Source organism: Erythrolamprus reginae, chromosome 9 (assembly GCF_031021105.1).
Source record: "Erythrolamprus reginae isolate rEryReg1 chromosome 9, rEryReg1.hap1, whole genome shotgun sequence".
NCBI classification, from domain to species: Eukaryota; Metazoa; Chordata; class Lepidosauria; order Squamata; family Dipsadidae; genus Erythrolamprus; species Erythrolamprus reginae.
The window spans coordinates 29,137,061-29,153,477 of NC_091958.1; the positions used below are offsets into that span (position 1 = coordinate 29,137,061).

Below are 16,417 nucleotides of genomic sequence, written 5' to 3' on the forward strand. Positions count from 1 at the left end.
AAGTTGCCAAGGTTGGGAAACACTGCCCTAGAGGATAGGCTCAAAATACAGAAAGACCTAGATAGATTAACGCTGTGGGCCCAAACTAACAAACTGATGTTCAAGTGATGTTGCCCCATGATGTTACCTTCACCTAGGTGAAGAAAAACCGTAGACACGCATACAGTCTGGGAGGAACCCCACTTAGCAGTAGTGAATGTGAAAGGGATCTTGGAGTCTTGGTAGATATCGACTAAATATGAGCCAGCAATGTGCAGCAGCGGCTAAAAAGGCCAACACAATCCTAAACTGTATCAACAGGGGAATACACTCCAAAACCAGAGATGTATTAATACCACTCTACAACGCCCTGGTCACACTACATCTGGAGTACTGCATCCAGTTCTGGTCACCACACTTCAAAAGAGACATTGAAACTCTGGAGAAGGTGCAGAAAAGAGCAACCAAAATGATTAGGGGACTAGAAACCAAGACTTATGAAGAGAGGTTGCTGGAACTGGGCATGGATAGCCTTGAGAAAAGAACGGCCAGGGGGGACATGATAGCAGTCTACAGGTACTTGAGCGGTTGCCATAGAGAGGAGGGGGTCACACTGTTTTCCAGGGCACGAAAGGAACAACGGTTGGAAGCTGACCAAGGAAAGATTCAACCTAGAAATAAGGAAGAACTTCCTGATGGTCAGAGCGATTAACCAGTGGAACGGCCTGCCAGCGGAGATTGTGAACTCCCCAACTTTGGACATTTTCAAGAGGAGATTGGACTCTCATTTGGCTCAGGGGCTGTGTCCTGTGAAACATCCTTAGCTTTCTTGTAATCTGTCATTTTTAAAATCAATTTCCAAATTGGTCTCAGCCTTTTCCAGTAACAGGGATTCTTCTTCCATAATGTCTTTTAAACACAGTCTATGGAGGCAGAGATATTAAAATTAATTAATTAAAAACTAATGAAAATTAAATTCTGGGTCCAGTGTTCAAAAATAGTTCCTAAACTTGATGGCAACGAGACAATCACTGAATAATAACAGAGTTGGACCAGACCCATGGAGGTCTTCTAGCCCAACACACACACACACACACACCTCCAGCAGGAGAACTTATACCTGTGATGGCGAACCTATGGCAGGCAGAGCCATAACAGGGCATGCAAGACTTTGCCATGGGTCTGCTCCAGTGTGCATGTGTGCGCTGGCTAGCTGATTTTTGGCCCTGGGAAAGGCCATTTCGCCCTCTGGACACTTCAGGAAAACTTCCCTGAAGCCCTGAAGGCAAAAAAAAAAAAAATCCCCAATGCACAAACCGGATGTTTGGGGAAACACATTTCCAGTTTGCCTGTTGTGCTCTGTTGTTGCACTCTGGAGCTTCAGGAAGCTTCCCTGACCCCTCCAGAGCGCAAAAAACAGCACAATGGTAAACCAGAAGTGTGTTTTCCTGAACTCCCGGTTTGCCCGCTTGGGCATTTTTTTTCACCTACCAGGCTTCAGAAAGGCCTGTGCGCATGCCCGGTGGGGGCAGCGCATGGAGAGGGTGCATATGCATGGGGGGGAGGGAAAGGGTGTGGGCACGTGCATGCATGCTAGCACACCTACTCACAGGGGGGCTGCTGCCCGGACGGGAGGGGGACGCAGTGGGGGAGCGAAAATAGAGTTCCACCCCAGAGCACCCAATTTGTAATGAAAGATATTGAAAGAAAACACAGGGTGTCCTGCATAAGCCACGCCCACAGTGTGGTAGTAAAAATTTTGGTAGCCCTTCACTGCCCACACACAGCCCTTTTTGCACAAGAAGTAAAAAAGGTTCACCATCACTGCCTTTTATTGTTTCTTAAAAGCCTCTAGTGATTTAAAAAAAAAAAAACACCCACAATTTCTGGAGGCAACCCTTTGCAATTGATAATTGTCCTATCAGGAAATTTGTTCCTTATTTCAGCTTGGATCTCTTAAGAAGCCGTTACTTCTGATCCATCTTTTTTTGTGACTTTGGATTTTTTTGTAATTGTGAGTTCTTGTGTGAGCCCATTTTGAAGTTTTCACTTTGGTCCTATCAGTTGAACTACATGCAGGTATAGAGAGGGGTGTGGGCAGGAAGACCTACCCAGGAAGGAAAGCCATTGGCTATTGCTTTCCTGGAACACAAAGGTGGCAGGTGTAGCCACATGGAATTGACCAATGGGAGGGCGAGGTAGCCTTTTCTTAAACCAAGCCAGCATGTGTGTGGGACTGAGCGGTGTAAGGCTGTTGTACAATCGTTTGTAGATAGTCCTCATATTACGACCACAACAACTGAGCCCAAAATTTATGTTGCTAAGTGAGAAATATGTTAACTGAGTTTTGCCCCCCTTTAGGACTGACAAAATCTTCAGGGTCCTTTCCCTGGGAGAAGAATGCCAACCCGTAGAGTGACTGTTTGGGAAGCATCTCTGTTAAATGTGATCAGACAATGAGAGACACACAATGGGAAAGGGGACAAGGAGGGAAAGTTCACCGGCACAAGTGTGGTGCAAACTCTCAGTTCTGGCTTTACAAAACCTTATGGACTTCAACACCCAGAATTCTCCAGCCAGCATAGAGAATTCTGGGAGTTGAAATCCACAAGTCTTAAAGTTGCCAAGTTTGAAGATCTCTGGGCTAGAGGTTCAAACATCAGGCTGTGCCAAAGAATATTGAAACGTTGGAGGGGGGGGGGAGGAGTTTCAGATGACAGAACATATCTTCCACAATAATTGATTTTCATTCATGAAGTCAAGTTGCTATTGTTGTCATCCTGGTCGATGAGGAGCTGGTTCACAATAACTGTGAAAGGGGGGAAAAAATCAGTTTTCAGAAATCTTCCTACCTCAGTTTTGTAGCTCAGCCTTCGATACATGGGGGCATTTGTCTGGTTAATAAATTAGTATCAATTCCATCTTTGCTGGTGTCATGGCTGCCATTCTGCTAAGCTACACATTGCAAGCTGACAGCCTGACATCAGTAACAGGGCAAGAGCATTGGGGGAAGTGATAGCGATAGCACCTATACACCACTTCACAGTGCTTTACAGCTCTTCCTCAGTGGTTTACAGAATCAGCCTATTGCCCCAATAATTTGGGTCCTCATTTTACCCACCTCGGAAGGATGGAAGGATCAGTCAACCTTGAGCCAGTGGTGAGATTTGAACTGCCAAATTGCAGGCACCTGGCAGGCAGCAAAAATAGCCTGCAGTAATGCACTCTAACCACTGCACCACCAAGGCTCATATGAAGGGATTCAGAATCTGGATGCATCGAAACCAAGCCCACCCCATCATATTGAAAGCACCAGCTGTATCAAGGTCACACCGAAGGAACAAGAGAAAGTTAATGGTATATTTTGCACATGAAAATCTCAGATCCAGCTTTTCCTTTTCTGTAACCACTTTGGCTGCAGTTAGCATTTAGATTTATATACCTTTAGACTTTAGATTCTAAGTGGTTTACAGAGAGTCAGCTCTTGCCCTCAACAATCTGGGTCCTCATTTTACCCACCTCGGAAGGATGGAAAACTGAGTCAACCTGGAGCCTGGTGAGATTTGATCTGCCAAACTGCTGTCAGCCAGTGATCAGCATAAGTTGCATGCAGTCCTGCACTCTAACCACTGCACCACCGAGCCTCTTATATACTTTTGGCTAATTGTGGGTTGGGATTCTTTCTTTCCTAACTCACCAGGTTGGAACTTTTGACAGCTAGTGAGATAAGGAAGTGATTTATTGCTCCCTGGATGCCCCAATATTGGAGAACCATTTAGTGTGGTGTTACATACAAACTAGCTATAGTTTATGGATCGAAAACAAATTATAGCTTAGTGAAGCTTGTGACCCCCAACAATGCATCCGAATGCCTTCTGTTTTCTCCTACCTTCAGTAGTTGGGCGCTTGTAAGGGTTGTAACTCCGACACTGGTTGATGACGGTCTGCAAATAGAACGGGCAGTCGTCTCCTAGAGGTTCCTGCTCTTTCTCCTCATAAACCTTCTTATAGATTTCTTGAGAGTTACAACCTAGAATCACAACCAGAGAGGTGGCCAGATTTCACATACAGCACAGCCTGCCTCCAGAGAGTGTGGGTGCTCCACAGCGACGGATTCCCATTCCTGCCGCTACCCGTGCGCTGATGTGCAGCTTCACTTCTGCATGCACATGTGCGTGTCCCAGCGTGTTTTTGTTCTGCATACGTGCAGGAAGCCAATTCTTGTGAAGGGACATGCATGCGTGCAAGATTTGGGTGATTTTTTGCTTATATGCAAAAGCAAAAAATTGGCAAAATTTCACATGCGCACACATGTCCCCTCGCGCACAGCACACTAGTGGTGGCAGTAATAGGAATCTGCCCCTGCCCTGTCCTGACACAATTTACATTCAGAATAATGGTTTCAGGCTTGCAATGTTCTACATTCAACTTCCCCCCATCCGCACATAATCTTAAAACAGAAAGATGATCATCCCACCTTTGTCACCGGGCATGGGGAAATTGATTCCCCTCGGCCACTTCTTTTTATGTATGGTTTGTTTGGGTTGTATGAGTGTTTTAAATCAAGGGTTTTTTAACTGTTTTGTTTTTAATCATTGGATTTGTATTTTATATTCCTGTTGTGAGTCGCTCTGAGTCTCCAGAGAGGGGCGGCATACAAATCTAATAAATAAATAAATAAATAAATAAGTAAGTAAGTAAACAAACAAACAAACAAACAAGATCTCCACCCCACCTCTGCTGTACTGTCTAATTTTTTTAACTTCTGCTTTTCCACCAAATAGCTCCTAGGTCAGGGGTCGGCAATCTTTCTATGGTTCCCCCACCATAGAGTCTCCTCCTAGCACGGCATCCTTTTTCATCTATCTATCTATCCTAACCGAAATCCAGAAGTGGGCTGCTAAGGTGGAACAGTGAGGTGTGCTTGCCCCTGTGGCTATGAGTGCTAGCGGAGTCCAGCGCAATTACGCTACTCACCTAGGCAGGTAGTGAAATTGAGCGTGGACATACAGGGGTGTTGATGGCCCATGGCATCCCTGCATGTCTGCGCGCACTTGTTGCATTCAGAGCCATGGGGGCAAGCAGGGCCGCCGATAGGCCAGTATTACTGCTACTGACGTCAGGGGCCCGGCCAAATTGAAAAATGGGGGGGGGCGGTTTTGGCCCGCCACTGTGTGCCGGCCCCCTGGCGCCTGCAGCAGGCATTGTGCCCAGCAACGTTAGCTGTGGGCTGCGTATGCCTGCGCCAGCGCACCCCAAAACGCCCCCCCCGCGCACCCTTTTCCAAGGGCACGCACGGAGCCGCGGCCGCCTCCACCCCCTCGCGCCTCTAGCCCCCTCGTGCCCCTGGCTACTCGCCGCTGCCACCCGCCCGCCCACCCACCCGATCCGCCTCTCTTTCTCCTCCGCTTCCCACCTTGGAGCGCGGCTCCTCCCGCAGCGGGAACGCCCACCCTGCCGCTCTCGCAGTCCTTCGCCGAGAGCGCTTTTGTCCTGGGCTCTCAGCGAGGGGGCTGCAGAAGAGGCAGGGCAGGTGTTCTCACAGCGGGGGCCGGGGAAGGTGATTTTCAATGTCGGGCACGCGGACCGGCGCGCGCTCTCCCCATCCCCCTGCCAGCCCCCCCCCCCCCCCGGAACATTCAAAGTAAGAAAAACCTTCGCCGGCGAGAGAGTGCGCGCCAGCCCGTGCGCCCAACATTGAAAATTACTTTCGCCAGCCTCCGGAGAACGAGAGAGAGTGAGAGCAACAAAGCAAGATAGAGAGAAAGTGAGAAAGAGAGAGAGAAAGAGGGGGGAGAGAAAGAGATAGCAAGAGAGAGAGAAAGAGTGAGAGAAAGAAAACAAGAGAGAAAGAGTGAGAGAGAGAAAGAAAACAAGAGAGAGAGAGAAAGAAAGAAAACAAGAGAGGGAAAGTGAGAAAAAGAGAGAGAGCAAGAGGGGGAGAGATAGAGAAAGAGAGAGAGAAAGAAAGAAAGAGATGAGAGAGGAAGGAAGAGAGTGAGAGAGAGGAAGAAAGCAAGATAGAGAAAGAGAGAGAGAGAAAGAAAGAAAGAGATGAGAGAGGAAGGAAGAGAGAGAGAGAGGAAGAAAGCAAGATAAAGAGAAAGAAAGAAAGAGATGAGAGAGGAAGGAAGATAGTGAGAGAGGAAGAAAGCAAGATAGAGAGAAAGAAAGAAAGAGAGAGAGATGAGAGAGGAAGGAAGAGAGTGAGAGAGAGAAAGAAAGAAGAGGGGAAGGAAGAGAGAGAGAGAAATGATAGAAAAAGGGGAGAAAAAAAGAGAAATGAGAAAATGATTGAGAAGGACAGGAAAGAGAGAGAAACAGAAAGAGAAGTGCTTTTTGTACTATCTTCAGGTGGCATGGAGAATAAATAGATGCCATCTGCTCTGTGATTATGATTATGATTACTATTACTATTACTATTATTATTTTAATTTGAGGTGTGTGAATTTGAATCTCTGTAAGGTTTGAAAAAACAATAAAAATTTATACACCCCTCCCCCCCAAAAAACCCCACAATACCAGGACGAGGGAGCACTCCCTAAAGGTCATAGGTAAGAAAGCGAGGACAAATCAAGGGAAATATTTCTTCACCCAGAGGGTCTTTGGTTGATGGAATTCCTTCCCAGAAGAGGTCATGACAGCTGTCAGCCTTGACAGTTTCAAGTCAGGATTAGACAGATTCATGGATGCCAAGTGTATTGGTGGTTATTTGAATGGATGTCCATGTGCCGCCTCTATGTTGGTTGAGGCAGGAAGGGTTCCCCCGAGTACCATTTGTTGGGAGTCAAGGGAAAGAGAGGGTCTTGCCTTCTCTTTCTGCTCAAGATCCCCAAGGACAATTGGTGGGCCACAGTGGGACACAGAATGGGCTTTGGCCTGATTCAGCATGGCTCTTATGATGATGATGATGATGATGATGATGATGATGATGATGATGATGAAAAGAGCAATTGTTCAAATTAAGAACTATGTGACTATGGATAAATTAATGAAATAGTGAAAGAGGAGCACACAAAATATAGCAATAAATAACACTGCAAAAAGATATTAGATGTATATGTTATTTGTTAGGCTAGGTCAGTGATGGTGAACCTTTTCTTCCTTGGGCGGCGAAACAGTGTGGGCGTGTGCTATCGCACATGCGTGTGTTTCCACACCCATAATTCAATGCCTGGGGAAGGTGAAAACAGCTTCTCGCACCCCCAAGAGGCCCTCTGGAGGCTGGAAACAGCCTGTTTCCCAACTTCTGGTGGGCCCAGTAGGCTCATGTTTCACCCTCCCCTGGTTCTAAAGGCTTCCCTGGAGCTGGAGAAGGGTAAAAACACCCTCTCCCATCCCCCCGGAGGTTCTCTGGAAGCCAAAATTGCCCTCCCAGAGTGTTGCAGTATAGCATAAATGTTAGAATAGGAATATATCATATTATATATATCTGGACCTCTAGCATAAAAATGCTCTGCTTACCCTGATTCTATTATAGCCAGGATAGGACGGTATTAACTTGCTTAAGTCTGCATTTCTGGTGAATTTGCAACAGGAAGACAACTGACCATAAAAGGGTTCAATAAACATCTCACTGATAAACAAATATACATAACTCCAAACAGGACGTTATACGATCAAAGGGGGAAATTTACATTGCCTGAAGCAAAACAGGACGAGACTGTGATAAAGGAGATTGGTTATGATAAGGCAGAAGGCTTCAGAGAAATTAGGTGTGAGAAACATTTGCTCAAAGGAAATGTTTCAAGGAAATTGGTTTGTGATATCTGGGGGAAAGGAAGGACTCAAAGATATGCCATGTTTGAAGTTATGTTATTGGATGTTTGTATATCACTTGACATGTACGTGTAATTATCCCCATCTGCTTATGCTCCCAAATAAAAAGAGGTACACAGCTCCATACTGTGTCACTTCACCCAGAGAGAAAATGTGTCCAAGTCTTCTTTCTAGGATTCGCGTTCGTGAGTGACCCCCCTTGGCTGGGTTGCTCTTAGCCCCCTGAAGACATTGTCTTGATCAGGGACTTTGAAGCACCTCACCAGAGTCTCTATGTGAGACAAAAATCAGCTGGCCAGCACACCCATGCACGTTGGAGCTGAACTACGGCAATGGCTCTCGTGCCAGCAGATATGGCTTCACGTGCCACCTGTGGCACCTGTGCGATAGGTTTGCCATCACTGGGCTAGGTTATGTATGTCAATGTTATCTGGAGTTTTATGTATGCCTGATTTGTATATATACATATTTTATGTAAATATGTTGTTTTTAAAATTACTCAATAAAAATCTTTTTTAAAAAAGAAAAAGAAAGAGGGGTCTTTCCTGAGTGCTGCAAAAAAGGGGTTTGACCTGCCCATGAGCAGCAGATAGGGAGGAGAGACAAGTGGGAAAGCCATGAACAGCCAGCTGGTTTTTGTCTCCTCAAATAAAAAGGAAGTTCTGGGAACCTCAGAAAATCCGAGTTCCTCAACCCAAGATCTGGGAAGGTCCTTGACCCGGGTTTCACTTCTACAAACGCCTCCATTTTAGGAGCCTCCCACACAGTTATCCTGGGCTGCTCTGGAATCAGCGCCGTGTTCCCTCTCCAACTGCTGAGCTACGACCACCACAAGAGGAAGGGCCAGAGGGGGGCAATTTCCCTTCTCTCATCCTGCCTGCAAGATCACAGTTGGATGCTCCATCACTGGAGGTTTTCAAGACAATGTTGGACTACCATTTGTCCAGGATGGTTTAAGGACTCCCACCTTGATCCAAGGACTGGACCAGAAGACCTCCAAAGTCCCTTCCATCCCTATGATTCAATGTTTTACACCAGGGCTCCCCAACCTTGGCCATTTTAAGCCTGGCTGGGGAATTCTGGGAGTTGAAGTCCTCCAGGCTTAAAATGGCCAAGGTTGAGGAGCCCTGTTTTACACAACAGTTGTGCCACAAGACGAAACAGGAAGACCCCTGTACCCTTCTGTTTCACCCATTGCAACTTCCCCAGAGAAGAGCCCAGCCCTTACCTGAAAAGGGGAGCTTCCCAGTTGCGATCTCCCACAGCACAATCCCGAAGCTGGGGGGGGAAAAAAGGGAATGCAGCGGCTGTCACACAAGGGGACTGAGAGTGAAAACTCCTCCCTTGCCATTATCAAGCCTGCTGGTGGTCCATCGAAGTGGGTCCTAACACACTGGCCAGATTCACACAATACTATTCAGCAGTGAAGGATGCAAAAATGTTTACTACCACATTGTGGGTATGCCTTATTTCATGGGTGTGGCTTGCTGGCTATGTGACAGTGGGAGTGGCTTGATGACCATGTGACCGGGGGTGGCTTAAAGGTCATGTGACTGGCTTCCAGTGAAGGGCTACGAAGACTTTTACTACCACACTGTGGCCGTGGCTTATGCAGGATGCCCTGCATTTTCTTTCATCTTTCAGTGCAAATTGAGTGCTCTGGGGTGCAGTTTCATTTTTGCTAACACACTGCGTCCGTCTGTCCCCATCCGGGCAGCAGCCCACCCCTGCTGGCCTCGCCTCGCCTCAAAGAGGTACAATTTCCCTATCTGTTTCCTATTACCGAACATCCAAAATATACTCTTTAATTCTGTGTATATATGCCATATGTGTACATACATATTACACACAGGCACCCAAAAATATACACGATCTACTATAGAAAGTGTATGTACGCACACGCACGCACAGCTCTTCTAAAATTATACACATTCAACCTCATTTACTGCGATAGGAAAAATATACCCAGAACCTAGAAGGGGGGATAGTTCTGCATACCTGACCGTACCTGTAGGAGCCCATCACTGCTATTCAGCCTCCAACCAACCAAACCTCATCATGGCTCAGTCACTTCTACTGAAGGCTTTTAGGGCAGTGTTTCCCAACCTTGGCAACTTGAAGATATTTGGACTTCAACTCCCAGAATTCCCCAGCAGGCGAATGCTGGCTGGGGAATTCTGGGAGTTGAAGTCCAGATATCTTCAAGTTACCAAGGTTGGGAAACACTGTTTTAGGGCTTTCAGATTTTGCAAAGCTAGCTAACAGTGACCTATTCAATAAACCATGGTTAAGCAAACTGCTGATTGTGGTGTGGATTCTAAAAGCTGTTGCCACCGGTTCACGCACTTGCACGCCTGTGTGCATGCACAGAAGCATCCCAGGTGGGTGGACAGAGCCTTTCGCCACCGTGGCTACCAGTTTACAGAAATGGGCCGAACCGGGAACAACCCATTGCTGGTGTGCATGGAGCCACTGTGGGATTCGTGGCCCACCTTGAAGAACACCAAGCGTGGGTCATAGCACTTTGCCCTTTTTTTGCCCCTTTCTCTCCAGATGGCAGCCCGCAACCAGGGCAGAGTCAGTGCTAACTATGGGTTTGGAGCAAGGGTGGATGGCCATTACCTCTGCGACCAGTGCGCTGCGCTCACAGCTTTAGCTGTCTTGCATGTCCATTCGTGTACCCCCAGTGTGTTTTTGCTTCTGCGCATGTGCAGGAAGCAAAAACATGCTGAAATCTCATGAAGAGACATGCATGTGTGCGAGATTTCCATGATTTCTTTTGCTTCTGCCCATGCGCATAAGCAAAAAAGTCACCAAAATATCACTCGCGCACTTCGTGCATGAAGCAAAAAATATGAAAAATTGAAGAAAAATATGACGGCGCCCATAGGACTGGCACCAGTAGTGGTCGCATGCAAATTGCACAATCTGGCAGCCATTACTGGTGTGTCATCCCCTAGCGCACCAGTAGTAACCCACTATGGGTTTGGAGGTGCCCGCTCTCAAGAGAAGCCTGCCTCCCTTTCTCCCCCAGATCCAGTCTCCAATGGGCCACCAGCCATGAGAGGGCCACTCCCACAGATTCATTTATCAAGGAAAACTGAGTTCACACATTCATGAGGGCTCAAAAGTGGCCCATTGTGTGAATCCAGGCACCGTGGGTTTATAATAAGACATGTTCCATTCTCAGACTGAGGCACATAGGCCTCAGTCAGGTCCTCCATTCTGGAGGGAAAATACTGATTGCTGATTGGCTAAGCTGTCTGGCCGCTCCCTCTAAAAGGGCTGCCTCTCAGACAGAGCTCAGACAGAGCTTTTGGGTGCATTGTAAATACAGAGATACCTCATCTTACAAACGCCTCGTCATACAAACTTTTTGAGATACAAACCCGGGGTTTAAGATTTTTTTGCCTCTTCTCACCTTATAAACCCGCAGCCACCACTAGGATGCCCCGCCTCTGGACTTCCATTGCCAGCGAAGCACCCGTTTTTGTGCTGCTGGGATTCCCCTGAGGCTCTCCTCCATGGGAAACACCACCTCTGGACTTCCGTTGCCAGCAAAGCACCTGTTTTTGTGCTGCTGGGATTCCCCTGAGGCTCTCCTCCATGGGAAACACCACCTCCGGACTTCCGTTGCCAGCAAAGCACCTGTTTTTGTGCTGCTGGGATTCCCCTGCAGCATCGCAAAAACACAGAAGTCTGGAGGTGGGGTTTCCCATGGAGGGGAACCTCAGGGGAATCCCAGCAGCACAGAAACAGGCGCTTCGGCTGGCAAAAAAGGTGAATTTTGGGCTTTCACGCATTAATCGCTTTTCCGTTGATTCCTATGGGAAACATTGTTTCGTCTTACAAACTTTTCACCTTAAGAACCTCGTCCTGGAACCAATTAAGTTTGTAAGACAAGGTAGTTGCCAGATAAAGAGCTGCTGTTTTGAAGCCACTTCTGTCTGCCTCTTCCATTCACCCTTTCTCACATCGTACATACGCAACTATTGGAATTTAGTCAAGCCACGATTAAAGGAATTGAGTGTGACATCGGAACTCTGTCACTTCCTCCTTTTACTGCTGCTCACTTCAGGGAATCTCCAGAAATTGAAACTGAGGGAGATTTGATGCCACCGAAATTACCGACATTCGGCCTCTTTTCTCAAAGGGGCCCTAGTGAGACGTGCCTGAGCAGGAAGGGACCTGTGGCCACAGACGCTGGCTCTCCCGCACAACACGCTTTAACCGTGATACTGAATTAACTGGTAGTGGGTTGCTATGGATAAGGACGCTGCACTGGTAGCGAAAATTGAGCTGCGTGTGCAGCTTTGCATCTCCGGCAGGTGGGCAGGCGCGACTGAGTGAGATTTTGCTTCTGTGTATGCGCGGAAGCAAAAAAAATTGCCAAAATCTTGCATGCACAGGTGCAGAAGCAAAATCTCACTCCGACGCTCACACGCACACGCTGAAAACCTGCACGCACAGCGCACCAGTAGCAGCGAGAGCGGCAACCCCCTCCTGGAATTAACCCATTTTCTGTGCTCACACACCACCATGAATTCTAAACCAAGAGAAAAGGCTAATCCGCATACAGACAGGCTCACACTGGCAACAATCCCAATCCAATTTAAAATTGATCAAATTTAACATGACATCGCAATACAGAATTCGGTTTGAAACTGACCCCGTTAAACTGAGGCTGCACTGAGCTTCAGAAAACGATGCGTGGACCCAGCACACTTTTCATACCGGTAGCTTTCAGAGAAAGATGGTAGCTCAGCAGGATGCATACCTGTATATTTCACTAGCCATGTTGTACGGACGGTCTAAACAGGAAAGGTTTTCTGGAGACATATAGGCGAAAGAAGAGACCTCCTTGGGGACCCTATCCTTGCATTTTCGACTGATGGACGACTCTGTCTGGTCCAGTTTAAATCCTGACAACTGAATGGAACGGAGGGAAAGCGATATATAAGTCTGAGTGCTATCGCTATTGATATTTTTCCCTCTTAAAGAGGTATTTAAGTCTAAGTGCTATTGCTCCATCGAGCCCAAAATATCTATTGCCAAGTGAGGCAGTTCTTAAATAGGTTTTGCTCCATTTTATGATGTTTCTGGCCACAGCCTTTCAGTGAATCCCTGCAGTTGATAAGTTAGTAATCTGGTTGTTAAGTGAATCAGGCTTCCCCATTGACTTTGCTTGTCAGAAGGTCGCAAAAGGAGGACTCCATGACCCCAGGGCACAGCAACGGTCATAAATTTGAGCCAGTTGCCGAGCGTCCGAATTTTGATCGTGTGACCACGGGGACGCTAAAATAGTTTGTAAGTGTAAAAAATGATCATAAGTCACTTTTTTCCATGCCATTGTAACTCCAAACAGTCATTAAACAAACTGTCATGACTCAAGGCTATAGAATGGGGATGGTACATGCAGACCTCACCTTTACACAGTAGCCCTTGGCAACCAAGAATTTGGAACTGTTGATGCAACAATGCAGCTGGCACTTGTCTCCTGTCTGGTGCAACCTGCAGCCAACAAAAAGGAAGAACTTCACCCACTTCTTACATATAGTTTACACAGTGGTCACACTTAGACTTATGTGCTGCTTCCTAGTGCTTTGCAGCCCTCTCTGAGAGATTTGCAGAGTCAGCCTCTTGCCCCCAGCAATCTGGCTTCTCATTTTACCCACCTCGGAAGGATGGAAAGCTGAGTCAACCTTGAACCGGTTGGGATTGAACTTCTGACAGGGGGCAGAGTTAGCCTGCAATACTGCATTCTAACCACTGTGCAGGCAGGGAGGCAGGCGGGAGGGAGGGAGGGAGGGAAGGAAGGAAGGAAGGAAGGAGAAAAGTAACAGTAATAGCACTTTTATATTGCTTCACAGTCCTTTACAGCCCTCTCTAAGCAGTTTACAGAGTCAGCATATTTTCCCCAACAATCTGGGTCCTTATTTTACCCACCTTGGAAGGATTGAAGATTGAGCTGGTCAGGATTGAACTGCTGGCTGTCAGCAGAATTAGTTATTAGCCTGCAATGCTGGATTCTAACCACTAGGCCAAAATTGGCGGTGTCCAGGAGAAGAGCTTTTTCTGCTGTATCTCCCATCTCTGGAACATTCTCCCATCAGAGGTGAGGTCCACCCCATCCTTCCTGACCTAAAGCATGGCTCTTCCACTTGATCAGTAGTCCCATCACGGGCCTGCTGCATTGAGGTCAGATGACAGGGTAGAGAAGATTCTCACACCCAGGCTGGACATCATTTTGGTCCTTAACTCTTAATCTTTTTTATTCTAATTTGTTTTAAAGTACTTCTTAAATTTTTTATTCTATTGTAAACTGCCCAGAGTTGCTGTATGAATGAGAGGGAAACATAATAATTTAATAAATAAATAAATTAAATTTATAATTAAAGTATCAATAATTATAAAATAATAATTTAATAAATACATTTAATGTAGTAATTTAATGGATGATTTAATAAATGTAATAAGTGAATAATAAAGAAACCCCCCCCCCCCATCTCCTGCAGAAGCCCATCTGACACCATTTTCCAAATCTGGGAAAGATCTGATCCTCGAGGCCCACCAGGCAGCCAGGGCTCCGTCAACAAGTCCTTTGCTGGGACTCCAAAAGCTCATCACTCATGGGCTGGGATGTCTTGAAGACTATATGGGGAGGATGGGATTGAGATCCTTGGAAATATGTAGGAACTGTGATGGTGCACTGGTTAGAGTACAGTATTGCAGGCTAATTCTGCCCACAGTCAGGAGTTCGGTCCTGATTGGCTCAAGATTGAATGAGCCCTCCATCCTTCCAAGGTGGGTGAAATGAGGACCCAGATTAGTGGGGGCAATAGTAAACCGCTCTGTAAATTGCTTAGATTAGATTAGATTTATTGGATTTATATGCTGCCCCTCTCCATAGACTCGGGGCGTCTCACAACAATGGTAAACAAAACATAGTAACAAATCTAATATTTCGCAATCTAAATTACAATTTTAAGTTAAAAAATCCAAAAAAGCCCCAATATATAAAAAACAAGCACACAATCGAATCATACACAAAAACTACATGGGCAACGGGGAGATGTTTCAATTCCCCAATGCCTGACGGCAGAGGTGGGTTTTAAGGAGTTTCCGAAAGGCAAGGAGGGTGGGGGCAATCCTAATCTCTGGGGGGAGCTGGTTCCAGAGGGTCAGAGCCACCACAGAGAAGGCTCTTCCCCTGGGTCCCACCAGATGACATTAGAGAAGGAAGTCTAAGTGCTATTGCTATTCTTTCACACATGAAGAGGTATTTAAGTCTAAGTGATATTGCTATTGCTATTTTTCCCTCAGAAAGAGGTATTTATGTCTAAGTGATATTGCTATTGCTATTTTTTTCCTCATGAAAAGGAATTTAAGTCTAAGTGATATTACGATTGCTATTCTTTCCACATGAAGTAGTATATAAGTATAAGTGCTATTGCTATTTTTTTCCTCATGAAGAGGTATTTAAGTCTCAGTGATATTACTATTGCTATTCTTTCCACATGAAGTGGTATACGTATAAGTAAAACTGCTATTGCCATTTTTCCCTCAGAAAGAGGTATTTATGTCTAAGTGATATTGCTATTGCTATTCTTTCCCACATGAAGTGGTTTGTTTGTTTGTTTTTGTTTGTTGGATTTATATGCCGCCCCTCTCTGAGGACTCACTTATAAATGCAATCTATAAATCTATTACTATTGCTATTCTTTCCCACATGAAGCGGTATATAAGTCTAAGTGCTACTGCTATTGTCAGGACAGGATGAGACAAGAACTTTTATGAAGGACCAGCCTTCAGGAGCACCTGCTCCTTCTCCCTTCCCACCACACACACACCTGTACAGCCCAGCGGCAGCATCAGAAACCATGTCGCAGCGAATATTCCAGGGCAGATCCTGTTCCTTTCTCAACACTTCCCTCAGAGTGCCTTTTTCACAATATTCGGTGACGATGGAGAACTGAGGGACCGTCCCTAAAGGAAGAAAGATCCTCTATAAATAGATGCTACTGGGAGTCTGCCCCACTTAGGTCACCTGGCCGGGATCTCCCTTTGCCAGAACAACAAAGGGAACCCACCTGCCCCACCTCCTGCTCTGCTTAGCTCCTCTGTATGGAACGAAAAGCAGAAGTCAGCTATGCTGGCTGAGGAATTATGGAAAATGAAGTCCAGCCATTTTTTTTAAAACAAACAACACGAACAACATTTAACATTTAAAGGAGCTACAATTGCTCCGCTAGTCATAGAAGTCTAACTAATATCAAAAAAAGTCTAACTATAGTCAGATCCATACAGAAAAACTATTAATAATATTCTACATCTATATTTCCATTTTGATATTATGATTCATTTAATTAAAATCAGTTCTAATATCAATATAATACTAAACTATAACATTAAATTTTGTATTTTCATTTTAATAAAATAATTAAGCTAATTCAAGCCAATTAATTAAACACAAAAAGCTTATATTTTAAAATTTCTTAAAATACTACAATGCTACATAATTATATTCTTTAAAATCTATTTCTTTATATCTAATTTAACAATATAATATAATATAATAAAGTATTTAAAATCAGTTACTCATTATAAAAAAAACCCTTATCCTTTGAATTTCTTAATATAAAACTATCCTTGAAATTTC

General features: G+C 45.6%; 1 protein-coding gene across 1 annotated transcript in view; it reads right to left on the bottom strand.

Moving 5' to 3' along the window:
- Positions 1-1,793: 1,793 nt before the first annotated feature.
- Positions 1,794-16,417, bottom strand: part of MLKL (mixed lineage kinase domain like pseudokinase) — a 31,870-nt gene continuing 17,246 nt past the window's right edge. Inside the window, exons 5-10 of the mRNA XM_070761688.1 lie at positions 15,609-15,744; positions 13,185-13,269; positions 12,536-12,687; positions 8,987-9,036; positions 3,869-4,009; positions 1,794-2,788 (exon numbers count right to left, since the gene is read on the bottom strand). Coding sequence (XP_070617789.1) covers positions 2,730-2,788; positions 3,869-4,009; positions 8,987-9,036; positions 12,536-12,687; positions 13,185-13,269; positions 15,609-15,744 — 623 coding nt within the window. The 3' untranslated portion in view covers positions 1,794-2,729. The remainder of the gene's footprint in view (positions 2,789-3,868; positions 4,010-8,986; positions 9,037-12,535; positions 12,688-13,184; positions 13,270-15,608; positions 15,745-16,417) is intronic.